This window comes from Rattus norvegicus, chromosome 3 (assembly GCF_021556685.1).
Source record: "Rattus norvegicus strain SHRSP/BbbUtx chromosome 3, alternate assembly SHRSP_T2T, whole genome shotgun sequence".
Taxonomy (NCBI): Eukaryota; Metazoa; Chordata; class Mammalia; order Rodentia; family Muridae; genus Rattus; species Rattus norvegicus.
The window spans coordinates 68,906,185-68,920,831 of record NC_141536.1 but is presented as its reverse complement, the minus strand read 5'-3'; the positions used below and the strand labels follow the sequence as shown (position 1 = coordinate 68,920,831).

The 14,647-nt window shown below is 42.8% G+C and overlaps 1 protein-coding gene across 40 annotated transcripts in view; it reads left to right on the top strand.

Annotated features, from left to right (window-relative positions):
• The window catches only part of Ctnnd1 (catenin delta 1), a 51,043-nt gene extending 36,752 nt beyond the window's left edge, over positions 1 to 14,291 (top strand). For 4 of the 40 annotated variants that reach the window (NM_001433375.1, NM_001433374.1, NM_001107740.2 and 1 more), the window contains 11 exon segments: positions 901 to 1,018; positions 1,748 to 1,901; positions 3,017 to 3,085; positions 4,109 to 4,236; positions 4,335 to 4,485; positions 5,106 to 5,298; positions 5,756 to 5,870; positions 6,403 to 6,490; positions 9,706 to 9,768; positions 11,346 to 11,449; positions 12,178 to 14,291. In NM_001433375.1, coding sequence (NP_001420304.1) covers positions 901 to 1,018; positions 1,748 to 1,901; positions 3,017 to 3,085; positions 4,109 to 4,236; positions 4,335 to 4,485; positions 5,106 to 5,298; positions 5,756 to 5,870; positions 6,403 to 6,490; positions 9,706 to 9,768; positions 11,346 to 11,449; positions 12,178 to 12,189 — 1,195 coding nt within the window. In that variant the 3' untranslated portion in view covers positions 12,190 to 14,291. 40 annotated transcript variants of the gene reach the window in all.
• Positions 14,292 to 14,647: the final 356 nt, after the last annotated feature.

Below are 14,647 nucleotides of genomic sequence, written 5' to 3'. Positions count from 1 at the left end.
CTTCAGTACCACATCCCAGCTGGAATTTTATGGAGGCTTTTTTTTTTTAAATTAGAAGTTGAGTTTCTGAGGTTTTTGTTTGTTTGTTTGTTTACTTGCTTGCTTGCTTTTATGATATTTTGTGGTACTGAGGACCACATTCAGGGCATGGCACGTACTAGGCAGCCTTTCCTCTGCCTCGTGTGTGCTGATCTCCGCCTACCTGCCTTTGCTTCTTTTTCCGTGTGGACCATTACTGCTTGTGTGCTTACTCCCTCCTTTCTTCCTGTGCACATCATTTTTATTCCTCTTTGATTCTGTTCATCTAACTAGGTAAATGCCTGTTTAGAACCTCCCACATAGGTTTTGACCTAGTTGTGGACTTGTGTGTTCTCTTCATCCCTGTCACGTTATCTGTATTTCAAATTAAACACCTTTGTCATTGTCTATATTTGTTCTGCTTTATAACAAATGACTTCTGGCTAGATTTACTGATGTTGATGTGCCTTCCCCACACGCCCCTTTTTTGTGGTGCTGGGTATTAAACCCATTGTCTTGTATAAGCTTGGGTAAGCTGTCTATCACTTAGCTTGAAAGAGCATGTTAGATCCTCAGCCATTGTGTGGGTGCTGAGGGTTGAACCCAAGTCCTTAGAAGAGCATCCAATGCTAGTGCTTTTGACACTGACGGCCTGTTCTAGTTCCTGGTATTTTTTCAACCTGACTTTATAAGCTTGAGAAAGCTCAGAAGACAGACTTTGAGTCAATTTCCAACTGCAGTACCTTGCTTTTAGTAAGTATTAACTACTTATTTTACTGACTAGAAAAAGTTTTAAGGGCACTTTAGATGTAAATGGATAATGATATCTAAGAGGGGACTTCAGGAATCTAGCCATCCTCAGAACTTTGTGTTTCCCCTTAGAAATGTAAGCTCGGAGAGGAGTGAAGCCCGGCGGAAACTTCGGGAGTGTGATGGCCTAGTTGATGCCCTCATTTTCATTGTTCAGGCAGAAATTGGGCAGAAGGATTCAGACAGTAAGGTAAGTTAATGACTAACTGAGTTTTGTTCCCAAGATACCCGTGGTCCACCTACCACTTCAGGCTATCAGATAATGTAAAATACTTATTATGCCACCTCCCCTCCCTGAAATGGGCGTTTAGTTTAGACGAAGAGGAAGAGAAGCGTGCGTGTGCTTAAGTGCCCAGAGCAGAAGCCAGGAAAACACTGGTTCTCTCTGTTACCAGGCACTTTCCCTCTTACTCTTCTGAGACACAGTCTCACCTTGAATCTGGAGGTTGCTGTTTAGCTGGGCTGGCAGCAGACACCTTCAGCAACCCTGTTCCTATAGCACTGGGTTCATAGGTGCAGTCAAGGTCAGTCCGACTTGGGCAGTAAGTGCTGTCAATGACTGAGCTTCCCTTAAGCTCCAAAGATAGTTTTCTTTAGGTGTGTGTGTCCCATATATAGTTAAGCTGCTTAGTAGCCTTCCAGATTATATATTTTCTTAGTAGAAAAAACAGTGACCTAAGTATTGGGTCACCAACTAGTTGCAAAAGCCATTAAATGTCTATAATTAGTCCTTCTATTTGCATGAAGATAAGGATTTTGAGGATCTTGAGGTTCTTACAAGGCAATCTGAGAGAAGACGGATTGAGTCATGCATTTAGGATTGATAGTTTAATACTCAAATCATGGAGACTTAGATTTTCTTGGAAACCATCATAAGCATTCTCTTTTCCAACTGAACCTTTTGTTTTATGTCCCTAAGCTTGTGGAGAATTGTGTTTGCCTCCTTCGGAACTTATCATATCAAGTTCATCGTGAAATCCCACAGGCAGAGCGTTACCAGGAGGCACTTCCTAGTGTGGCTAACAGTACTGGGCCACATGCTGCCAGTTGCTTTGGGGCCAAGAAGGGCAAAGGTGAGTCTTATCTAGTTCCTATTCTTTAATATGGGGCAAGAGGAACACTTAGCTTTATAGGTACTTAATAAATAGTGTGGAAGTCTCCCTATGGAGATGTGTCCTTTTGCTCTGGTGGTGGTGGTGGTAGTGGTTGTTGGTGGTGGTGGTGGTAGTGGTGGTAGTAGTGATGGTGGTTGGTGGTGGTTGGTGGTTGGTGGTGGTGGTGGTAGTGGTGGTAGTGATGGTGGTTGGTGGTGGTTGGTGGTTGGTGGTGGTTGGTGGTGGTTGTTGTTGTTGGTGGTGGTTGGTGGTAGTGGTGGTTGGTGGTGGTTGGTGGTAGTGGTGGTTGGTGGTGGTTGGTGGTGGTTGTTGTTGTTTGGTGGTTGTTGTTGGTGGTTGTTGTTGGTGGTTGGTGGTGGTGGTTGTTGGTGGTGGTTGTTGGTAGTAGTGGTGGTGGTTGGTGGTAGTGATGTGAGGATGGTGATGATTGTTAGTGTTTTGGCATCTAGGGCAGTGAATGACAAGAACTGAGCTAAACTGGGGCCTTCCTCCCTATTCTTCCTCCTCCTCTGCTTTCTTGTGTACTTGCCCATGATCCTGTTGACATCTTTCTCCTGCGTTTTCTTCCTTCATTTCTCTCCTCGCTTTCCACCTTGGTGATGCACTGGAAGATGAGTGGTTCTCTAGAGGTAAGTGCAATCTTTTAAGGCGCTTGTCTGCTAACTTGCATGGTTTGGTTCTTACCTTTCTTAATATCTCTTTGTCTAACCCTTCCCTGTGGATGCATGTAGGAAAACTTAGTTGAGGAGAACCATTGGAATCAGTTTAAACCTTCTGGGTTGTGGTTTTGAGATGCTGTTTCTGGACAGCAGTCCATGTTATCAGAACTGAGTTCACAGCATCCGGAGTGGTCTTCCTTTTATACAGTTTACTGCCTGTTTTGGTCCTCCTTGTTTCTGCATCATCCCTGTTGGGACAGTTATGTGTGGGCTTTCCCTTCTTTTGCTTCTTTTGATGCTGCATCTATGATCTGAAGATTCTGACTGAAGGATGAAAACTGTCAGGTCGAATCTTTCCTTTTAAAAAAAAAAGTTCTTTACCCTGTTCTCTCCGCCCTTTCTCCATTTTCATAGGGAAAAAGCCTACCGAGGATCCAGCAAATGATACAGTGGATTTCCCTAAAAGAACTAGTCCTGCTCGGGGTAAGCTATCCTCCTTATTCTCTGTCTCTAGAGAATTTGGATATGGTAACATGTTTTATGCACTATGTGAACATTTCTCTCTGACTGAGTAGATTTGAAGTGACAGTAAAAGTGTTGGGAAAATTCATTCACAAGTATTTAGTCTAGAGCTAGAAACTAGGCTGGGTATAATGGTGCATGTATGCAACCTTAGTACTTGAGTAGCTGAGGCAGGAGAACTGCTATCAGTTCAAAGCCATGTTGGGATCCACAGGAAGAGCATGCCTCAGGAAAACATAAGAAAAGAGACTTAGCTATCTGCATGGCCACTGCAGGTTTTTGGATCTTGAACCTTACTGTTAGAAGAAATGCCTTTATCTCAGCTTGGATGTTTGGATCCAGTATATTAATGAATATAAACTTGCTAGCTTTCTATAAATATAAAGGTTGATAATTAAATTATGTTATCTCAGGCTGTTTATCATTTAGTCATACTCATGATGGGGACAATGATTGAGTTAAATTAGAAATAATTTTTTGTTTCAGATGTTGAATCATTAGGCCTGGTTGCTTATGGAACAAACAAAGCTAAAGTTAGCTATGAGGTACAAGTCAAGGAGAAAGGAGAGAGGAATTGAATATAATTGCGTTGCTGTCTATTCTCTTTTTTACCATGGGCTAGTAGTTGTTTTTTTGTTTGTGAGTCAGCACCACACCATGTAACCATGGCTTCCTGGAACACTTGTCTGTAGACCAGGCTGGCTTCAAACTCACAGAGATCCGTGGTACATGTGTTGTCCTAGTACTCACAGGTTAAGACAGGAAGATTATGAGTTTGAGGCCAGTCTGCTTGACATTGCAAGGCCCTGTCTCAAAAGACAAAACAAAAACCCGAGAAGACAGACATGAAATCAAGCCTCTGAATTTGCTCATGACTGATAGGGAATTCGAGGGGCCTGATGATGGAGAAGCAGAACTGCAGGCAGCCAGAGCCTGGTTTGTAGGCATTGATTAGTGATTTCTGTTTTGCCCTTTCCTGTGCAGGCTATGAACTCTTATTTCAGCCAGAAGTGGTGCGAATATACATTTCACTCCTTAAGGAGAGCAAGACACCTGCCATCCTAGAAGCCTCGGCTGGAGCTATCCAGAACTTGTGTGCTGGGCGCTGGACAGTGAGTACCTCTAAGAAAATGGATTTGGAGATAGGGAGTGTAGATAACTAGTTTGCTACCATTTGTAATCTTTTTACCGCTTCCCATGTGTTTCCTAGTATGGCAGATACATCCGCTCTGCTCTTCGTCAAGAGAAGGCTCTCTCTGCCATAGCTGACCTCCTGACCAGTGAACACGAGCGAGTAGTGAAAGCTGCCTCTGGGGCACTGAGAAATCTGGCTGTGGATGCTCGGAACAAAGAGTTAATTGGTAAGGATTTGAACTAGTGCCTAGCACAGTGCCTGGAATCCAGCAAACGTTTAGTCATTTGTTGACATCACTGAGGAGAAGGATCTTATAATCCTTCATAGTTTATATTTCTGAGTGTTGAAGGTTCATAGTTTTGTGGATCTTACAAAAGCAAGAAGTGATGATTCTTCCAAAACATTATAACCATTATTATTTGTTGAATATCTGTTTTCTCTATCTCTAGGCATTGTTAAGAATTTTTCTTTTCTTTTCTTTTTTTTTTTTTCATTTGCCCAGAATTGAACTAGTTAGTGGCAGAGCCCAAGTAGTTGAATTTTTTTAAATTCATAAAGAATGCTTTGCCCCACAGATTATCATAAGATAGTACTGAATGTACTGTTTTCATTACTGTGTCTGGAAAGACCAGACTATATTTGATATCCAGCATCTCATTGTCTGTGTGCTCTTGAGGAAATAGATGAATGGCAGTGAGTTTATGGCTGTCTCATGTTCTTGCCCCCTTTGAAATAATCTTAGTAATAATGGAGTTAATTTGTATGACTAGAACTTAACACTTGGCCTGATTACTACTCTCAAGTGTATTGTGAGGCTCCTTCTGACCTTTTGTTTTACTGCTATAGGCAAACATGCTATTCCTAACTTGGTAAAGAATCTGCCAGGAGGTCAACAGAACTCCTCCTGGAATTTCTCTGAAGACACCGTGGTCTCTATATTGAACACCATCAACGAAGTTATTGCTGAGAACTTGGAAGCCGCCAAAAAGCTTCGAGAGACCCAGGGTATTGAGAAGCTGGTGTTGATCAACAAATCAGGGTGAGCTTTTTCTTAATCACAGCTAAGAGAATTTGAGTTTGAAGAAGAGTTTTTAGAAAATAACTTTTCTCTTCCATTCTGTGAGATTACTTCTTCCTATAACATGTGGAGAGATATTGCTCTATTTTCATTCTTAGTGTCGGTCTGAAAATTGGTATGGACTGTTACATCAAAGTAGTTTATGTCAGTGTTTCATACAGTATAAGAGTTGGTGAAATTTGGCTTCACCCATTTTTACATTTTTATATCCTTGTGCTGTTAGAGCAGTAGTTTTCAACCTGTGGGTGTCAAGTTATGAAGTAGCTATAAATATAATTTTATGTCTGGGGTCACCATAACGTGAGGAACTAACTATATGCAGCATTAGGAAGGTTGAAAACCACTTTGTTAGAGAGTATAAGTTCTGAGATCCCTGGTCTGAAAACTAAACTTTGTATGGTGTTACTTTCCTTCATAGGAATCGCTCAGAAAAAGAAGTCCGGGCAGCAGCTCTTGTCCTGCAGACAATCTGGGGCTATAAGGAGCTTCGGAAGCCACTGGAAAAAGAGGGGTGGAAGAAATCAGACTTCCAGGTGCAATAACTCTCGACTGAAGCTTTGACTTTTCTTCTCTTTTGTTCCTTGGCTAGTGCCTCTGTCTTTGGTTAGATTGTAAAGACTTGCCACACTACTTTTTAATCCAGTTTATTATAAACTGTGGTGCTCACAGTTTATTTTTGCTGAAGTAGTTCTTCTCTCTCAGTGTTGAACATACAGTAGATGCTGTTGGTAGAGAGCAGTGATAATGTATGGCCACTGTGAGCTTCCTGTCTACTCAGACCCTTCATGTGCTTACTGTTCTCTGCTCCCTCTAGCTCTGTCCTCCAAGTACTAGCAGTGTAGGTATGCACTACTGCCTAGACTCAGTCTTTTCTGAGGAGTTACTGTCAGTAGGCACCTAGCATCTAAGCCCTTCAGGAAGAATGTGTGAGGGCTAAGGCAGGTGAGCATGGGGAAGGAAACCCATGCTCTTTCAGGGTTCCTGAAGTGGGAGGTACATGGTTAGGAGAAGGGGCCAGGAATCTCTCCAGGTTTCTATGACACTGGGTTTTATGTTTGTCTCTAGGTGAATCTAAACAATGCATCTAGAAGCCAGAGCAGCCATTCATATGATGATAGCACTCTCCCCCTCATTGACCGGAACCAAAAATCAGGTATTATAACCAAGGGGTGCAGCTTTCTCTGTTTAGTGCTCCTGGCATTCTTTAATGGCTTATTAACTGAGAAATAGGATATGTGTTTATTTCTAATTAAGCTAGATGCCGAGTGTGGGAGTAATGCTTTGCATCCGGATTGTACTGTGTAAGAGAATAGGTTTGAATTTAGAAATCAAACAGGTGTGGTGGTGCACACTTGTAGTCCCAGCCAGCACTCTGAGGTGGCAAAAGGAGGGTCAGTAATAGGTCAAGGCCAACCTTGGCTACATGACACTCTGTCTCAAGGGAAAGTAAAACCAAAATCAAGGTAGTTAGTAGCGTGAGTACGGCTTTTTTTTTTTTTTTTTTTTTTCTGTCACAAATAAACTTTTATCAGGGAACTGGGGCAGGGTGATCAGAGAAGGACCTGAAGTGGGAAAGAGGAAAGGAAAGGGGGTGGCTGGGTGGCTGGTTGGTTAGAGTGTCCTAAAGGACAACCACCTCCAGCCACCGAGTGTGGCTTCTTTAATTTGCCTGCGAACTTCAAGTTACTAGAGGGTGAATCAGTTTTCTGTTTAATCTCTCTCTTAAATTTCTGTTCTACTGGGGTTGGGGATTTAGCTCAGTGGTAGAGCGCTTGCCTAGGAAGTGCAAGGCCCTGGGTTCGGTCCCCAGCTCCGATACTTATTAATGTGCTTGGTTAATTATTAGTGCTTTTCTAGTTGGAAAAAATAAAAACTACTGACAACCAGAAAGTCCATTATTTCTAGTCCCTAGAGAAAACACCACCGCTATAGCTCTGTGTGTGTGTGATTGTGTTTTTGTGTTGCTGTGGTACTGGGGACTGAATCCATGTCTTTCTTGGCAAGTTTTTTTTTGTGTGTGTGTTCCCTGAGGTAGAGCTTTTTAAACCACTTTATCATAGATGAATTATATATTTAGTATTTTATATATTTGTTTCACTAAAAGTATGTACCGTAACCTTTCTTATCTTACGGCTTTTACCTTTTGATTCCACCCATGGCTTTTGGAGCATGGCGTGAGAGCCCCAAGATTCTTGGACATATGCACTGATGACATAAAAGCAGCGCGTGCTGCCGGGGCCAACACAGATGGAGATGGTGACACTGACCTGAACTAGTTGGGTTTACTCCCATGCACTCCTCAGTTAAAAAGCCATCTCCATTTAGGAGCATCCTTGATGGAGCTGTAATATTTTATTATATTTCTACCCTAAGTACACATCCCCTAGATGTGTAGTGTTAATGAGGAAATGTGAAGCTCTTGTGCTGCGCCACAGGGAGCCACTGTGATTATCTTGAGGCAGACTACTGGTATTACTAATTAGACTAGCCAGTTTTTATAGAGTACTATTTTACTTAATGAAGTAGCTGACACACAAGTGATGATTATTTCAACATGGTTATTTGGCAAGCATTCCCTCAGAAATAAACACAGAAACTTTATTACTTTGTTGAAAAAACTGACAGTATTTGCTACCTGAGTGAAAAATATAATTCTGGCTGAGTGTAGTGTCTCATCCCAGCACTTGGAAGGCTAAGGCAGGAAGATTGCCCTTCATTTAAAGCCAGCATGGGCTACATAGGGGGTTCAAGGCCAGCCTGAGCTGTAGAATAAGACCCTGCCCCCTGAAAAAGCCTCAATAAACCCCAAAATCTGAAAGAAGAAAAGTATAATTGGGAAAATCATACCCATGTTACTGAGCCTAGTAACATCCCAATACTTAGAAGGCTTTTTCTAGGGCCATCAAGGTGGCTCAGTGAGTAAATTCACTCGCCAGTAAGCCTGACACCCTGAGTTCATTCATGAGAGAGAACTGACCCCTGAAAGTTGTCCTCAGACCACTGTATCCGTGTCATGCTATGAATGGACACGGATACATGGTCGCTCTCTCTCTCCTTCTCTCTCTCTCTCCCTCTCCTCTCCCTCTCTCCCTCCCATGTGCACATTCATACCCATGCGTGCATGCGCGCGCACGCACACACACACACACACACACACACACAAAGTGTAATAATAAAACCATTTTTATGGCTTTTATGATTATATAAGTCAAGATAAATACACATGTATAATAAAATGTGTTAATTTTTACAACATTTGCATAGTTCTGTAAACTGTTATTTTGCAGGGAGACAGTACCAATACTTTTCAAAAATCTGTGTATCTGTATAAGTAAATGCCATACAAGGGCAAGACAGACTACCCCATCTACTTTCTGTGGGTTTCTTGAGGCAAGGTCTTACCATGGGCTCCACAGTTGCCTGGACTGGGAACTTACAGTGACCCCTACCTCTGCCTTCTAAGTGCTAAAATTATGAGACTAAGTTCTACTTCTATCTCTTCTATTAACCCAGAGTTAAAAGAGGTATATAAAAATGTTCAACAGTGTTCCCAACCTTGGATTTTTATTTTAATTTAAAAATTAATTATTGTCTGTGATGTGTGTCGTGGGCACACATATGGTGGCCTTCAAGTGGAGGTTAGAGGGCAACCAGGGAGCTTGTTCTTGTAGTTATATCTGGTCTCTAGGATCAAACTCAGGCTGACAGGCTTGCACAGCGAGTGCTCGAGCCCGTTAACCACCTTAGCGGCCCCCACACCATGCTTTTTAAATTGAAAGTGCTTATGATTATGGAAAAAATATTTTTATGTGGAATAGATGTTTCCATTTCTGAATATAGTAAAGTCTGCTTATTCCACGCCAATGGAAGTCATTTCCTACACCCTCATTCACCTCATATGTGAGAAGACTAGGCAAACGCTTCATCTACTGTTGAACTACATCTTTAGCCTAGAACCTTGCAATCTTTAAGACTAAAGGGGCTTTGAGATGTAAGGGCCCATATTGTTGAAGGTCCCACCCCCCATTTATTTCTTTGTTTATTTAGTTTGGGTGTGAGGTCAGAGGAAAACTTGAAGGGCTCATTTCTTCACAGGTTGTTTCCAGGGATGAGACTCAGGCCATCAGGCTTGACAACAAATGCCTCTGAAATGTTTCTTGTATTTGGGTGTCTATAGGAAAGGGACCAGAGTTCTGCAAGGGCTTTCCTAGAACCGTAGGTTGTGATTAGTCTTGGCACATAGTATGTGCTGAGTAAAACTGTATTGAATAAAGGCAAGGAAAGATGGCATGCTAGAAAGAAATGTCTACTTTATACAGATTTTGGTGTATTGCATTTTGACTTGGATAACTTTCTAATTCCATATAGATAAGAAACCTGACCGGGAAGAAATTCCAATGAGCAATATGGGGTCAAACACAAAATCATTAGGTAGGTAAAGAGTTCCTGTCTAATGTTGCAGAATAGTGTTTAATTGGGGTGAGTAGGCATTCTCTCTCTCTCTCTTTTCTTTTGGGACAGGGTCTCAGGTCACATAGACAGGTCTTGAACTCCCTACAGTTGAGTCTGCTCTTGAACTCCTGATTCTCCTGCCTCTACTTCCCAAGTGCTGATATTATAAATATGCTCCACTGTACCTGGCTCTTTTTGTTTTTCCCCTGTAGCTTTTACCCCCTAAACAACCATCCCAGAAGTATAGTGATTGATTATCTCCATTTGAAAGGATATCTGAAATTATAATAAAATTTGATCAATCTACTCTTTTCTACATTTTTATATGTTACTGTGGATGGGACAAACTTGAACTTTAAAAAAATTGGTTTTAGGAGAAAAAAAATTTATTTTTTGAGACAGATCTTTTTGTATATTCCTGGCTGTCCTAAAACTTGCTTTGTATATCAAACTGACCTTAAACTCACCAGGGCATACCTGCTTCTGCCTCTCCTGTGCTGAGACTCTGCCATGCCTAGCCAATTTATTTTATTTTGTATGTATGAGTGTTTTGCCTGCGTGTATGTTTGTTTACCAGGTGGCCCATGCTCTTATACGTCAGAATCCATAGAATTGGAGTTAGGGATAGTTGTGAACCACCAAGTATGTGATGGGAGTGAACCCAGGCCCTCCGCAAGAGCAACAGGTGTGCTTAATTGCTGAGCTAGCACTCCAGCCCCCTGACCTTGACTTCTTGATAGATCCTCTTCCCACATATGTTCTCATAAAGTTCCTGTGTGGCGTGTAATTAGCCCTGTCCCTCTCTGTTCTTCCTCTCTACTCTCTACTGATTTTTTTTTTTTTAAGCAGGATTTCATAGCCCAGGTTATCTGAGGATGACCTTGACTTCTTTTGCCTCCTTCCTACTTACTATTTTATCCCATCGTTCTATTTTATTTATCATTAGGTTCTCCTGTATCTCAGACTGACCTTGAACTTATTCTGTAGCTGAAGATGACCTTGAATATCTGTGGATCTTCCTCCCTTAACCTCCAGTTGCTGCAGTTGTAGGTTTACAAGAGGACACTCAACACATTACTGAGTTATTTAAAAATCTTTATATGAAGCCTTCTACTGGAATGTTCTTCCCCTTTGCTCTTCTAAATTCTTTTCATTCCCAAAGGCTAAACTCAAGTTGTTTTTGCATTATCAATTCCTTCCAATTGTAGCATGTTTCTCTGTCTTCTTTTAATTTCAGGGCTGTATATAAGCAGGCCAGGTCTCTTTAGTATCAACCACCATAGGATACACTGTTTCTCATTGTTACTGCTTTGTTGTTTTCCCAATGGTGGGTAGTCTAGGCTAACCACTCTACCACTGAAGTACATCCCCAGTACTGGGCATATCTCATATATCATCTCCCCCCTTATACTCAAGCTGCGTGTAAGTCTTAAAAAGTATCAGCGTTTAATGTCTTGTTGGAGCATCTGAAACAGCTCATTTCTCAATCGGGTGCCTAATTCACATGCATTGTATACTAGAAGGGATCTCTCATTTCTGTGTACTTTTTTCTCTAGATAACAACTATTCCACACTGAATGAGAGAGGAGACCACAACAGAACACTGGACCGATCTGGGGATTTGGGTGATATGGAGCCATTGAAGGGAGCACCCTTGATGGTAAATCCTTATTATATATTGCTGTGTGTATGAGGCTAATGGTATATTGAAACTGTATATTATATAAAATGGGGGGGAGAGAAAGATAAATCTTTTTTTGGTAGGTGTTTTCAGGAAAAAGTAGAGGCTTTGATGCAACTTGACGGTTCTTGAGATGTTTTTCATTGATTGTGTTGCTGATGTCACTGACGCTAACTAATCTCTCTAGTACATCACCTGCTCCTGTTTAGGGTATTTGCCCTGGACTCTTAACTGTGTTTGTTTACTTTACCAATGTTGGGATTTTCTTTAGATCTGGCACACACTTAGAGATTCTTACCTTGGCTCTCACTAACAAATTGCATGTGTTCACAGCAGGACGAGGGGCAGGAATCTTTGGAGGAAGAGTTGGATGTGTTGGTTTTGGATGATGAGGGGAACCAAGTGTCTTACCCCCCCATGGTATGTCCTCCAGTCACTCCTAAGATGGTCCTGAGGAAGGAGGTCCCTATGTGCCTATTCTTTGCCAATCATGCTGATCTGATCAGGCCTGAGACACTTGAGTGAGCCACATGATACCCAAGGGTTCTGCTTCTGTGATCATGACCTCTTCGAAGGCTGGGATGCGGCAGATGATCTGGTTCTCTGTTGTGTGCTTTCCTGCCTCCAGATCTGCTCAGCTGTGTTTGTTCCCCCATCCTCCTGTTCTCAGCCTTATTAACAGCCTTCTCTTTTTTTTTTCCCCACAGCAGAAGATTTAGCACCACTCTACCTTCTCCATATGGGCTTATAATATATTACTTTTATTTTTTGGTGGTGAAATGGACTGATGATTTTTTTCCTTTCTTCGCTGGACTATTGTGCCAACTGCCAGGCTGACTCCTACCCTTGTAGCCCAAAGTGGCTGCTTTCATCCGTGAATTATCAACATCTTCCACTGAAGTTTAATTGTCCTCTCCTCCCAGCCCCTACTTCCAGTTTTCCCCCAAGAAACCTGACTCAGTTATTTGCATATCTTGAACCTGCTGCAGATTAGCTCTTTTTGCCAGCCTTCCCTGGACCTCTTGGCCTTGTATAGAGAGAGGGAGGGAGAGTGGAACTCTCTACTGGAATCATTGGGAAGAACTGAAAATTACACGCTGTCTGTTCAGCATTCAGCATTCTGACAAACTGATGACTTTTAATCAAGACTATTTTTTCTGGTGTGGGGGAATTTTTTATTTTGCTGTGGATGGGGAAGTGTGAGTCCTTCCCTTATGCAGTGGCTGTTTTTGAAGCCATGAAGGCTGGAAACATTGGCACATTCCACCTGGCAAGGGCCTCCAGTAAGTGAAGTACTCCCACCCTCGGAGTAAGAACTCTTCTTCCTCCTGTCCGACCGAGGCAGGGACCGCAAAGGACCTACAGACTCCATCTCCTCTGTCAGCTGCAGGGCAACCTTGGGGTGCTGTCCTGACCAAGGCTGTCTCTAACCCTCCTCTCCTACCCTGTGATAAAACTGCTAACTTGACCTGGCCGTTTGCAAGATGCTTTGTAAAAAGGAGAATGCCACGGAGCCGTTGGTTGTTGAGAAGAAACAAAGATTGTCTGTTGCGAAGATAAACCTCTAGGAGGAACTAGAAGGAATGTACATGAAGTGGTTAGTCTGAAACTGGCAGGAAGCTTCCAGGCTGGCTTTCCCCAGCCTTCCCCACCCATCTCTCTTCTTCCTTTATAAGCTTGTCCTCCCTCTCCTCCCCCTCCCTGGATTTGTTGGCCAACTACAAGACTTGTACATAACTCCTCCCCCTTTCCCTTCTAAGGTAGGAGCTGCCCTGGCTTTGCCTCTTCTCTGTGCCTTTGGCCTGGGGTGCACCTCCTCCCTCTCTTCCAGGTGCCTTTCTTTGCCTCTGCAGTCTCATTTCTCATGATTTTGCAAGTTAGATTTTGTTATTTTCTTACCCACTGTTGGCCCCCAGTAGCTGAAGGAAAGAAGAGAAGTGGTAACCTAGGGAACTTCAAGTCCCCACTGGGGGTTGTTAAAGCCTCTGGTGTATCACAGCAGGATGCTGCTCAACAGCTTACAGTTGGGATGGGTGAAGATCAAAGTGAGGCTGTTAGGAGGGAGCGCCGTGACTGACTCCTGAGTTGTCCCCAGATCCCATCATCTCTGAAAGGCTACAGGGAATCAGGCCTTGCCTCCATTGCACCCTTACTGTTATAGTGAATGGTATAGCTTGGGCTAGAGAAGCAGCTACTATGTGGGTTCAATTTTTTAACTCTTTTTCCTTATTTGCTTTCTTTCCTTAATCTAAAAGCTCTATTCAATGCAACTGGAATTCTTTATCCCTCTTGTCCTGTTCCTTAATATATTGAGGCTATGGGGTAGGAGAAAAGTGCACAGCCCGCCAACCCCTTTTCTTATGCATTACAACCCCTCCCCCCCTTAACCTTTTGCTTCCCTCCCATTTCTTCCGAGTCCCATTTGCCTTTTCTAGCAAAAAGGAGCTTTTTGCTCTCCGTGACCCTCAGAGTACACTGCACAGGGGAGCCTCCCCCTCCCCCACCCACATCTGCCTCTGCTTTTGGTTCCCTTGTCCTCTGCTCTTCCTGGTGCTCTTTCTTCTCGGTGGGTGTGGGTGATAGAATAGCCATGGGCTTTGGGGACCTTTAACTGTTTTTGTTTGTTTGTTTGTTTGTTGTTCTTCTTTCATTTATAAAAACACTAAACATTCAATTTCAGCAAACCAAAAATCCTACCTTCCCACTGAATACTACTAAGGGGCATGTCTTCTGCTCTGTATCTTTTTTCTTTCTTTCTCTTGTTAATGCTTTTAAAAACAAATGAGTTTTTTATATAAATAAAAGTTTTTAAAGTGTGTGTGTGGGAGGTCCGTGTCGTTCCTTCACTTCCAGCTGCATTCATTCATCCCTCCCTCCCTCCCTCCCTCCCTCCCTCCCTCCCTCCCTTCCTTCCTTCCTTCCTTCCTTCCTTCCTTCCTTCCTTCCTTCCTTCCGTCTCAGGTACTTTGGTGTCAGTGTTGTTTTCTGTGCAGAGCAGCCAGAAGGCGGTTGTCTCAGGATGGGCTTACTTTAGTTCCAGCCCCAGCTCTTATCAAGGAACCTTCTGTGGAACACCCTCCCACCCGAGTCTTAAAGATAGTTAACGAGTGGCTGAAGTAGAGCAGGAGAGCTTGCTGCCATTAGAGTTAGAACGCGACGATTGCAGACTGGCTTCTC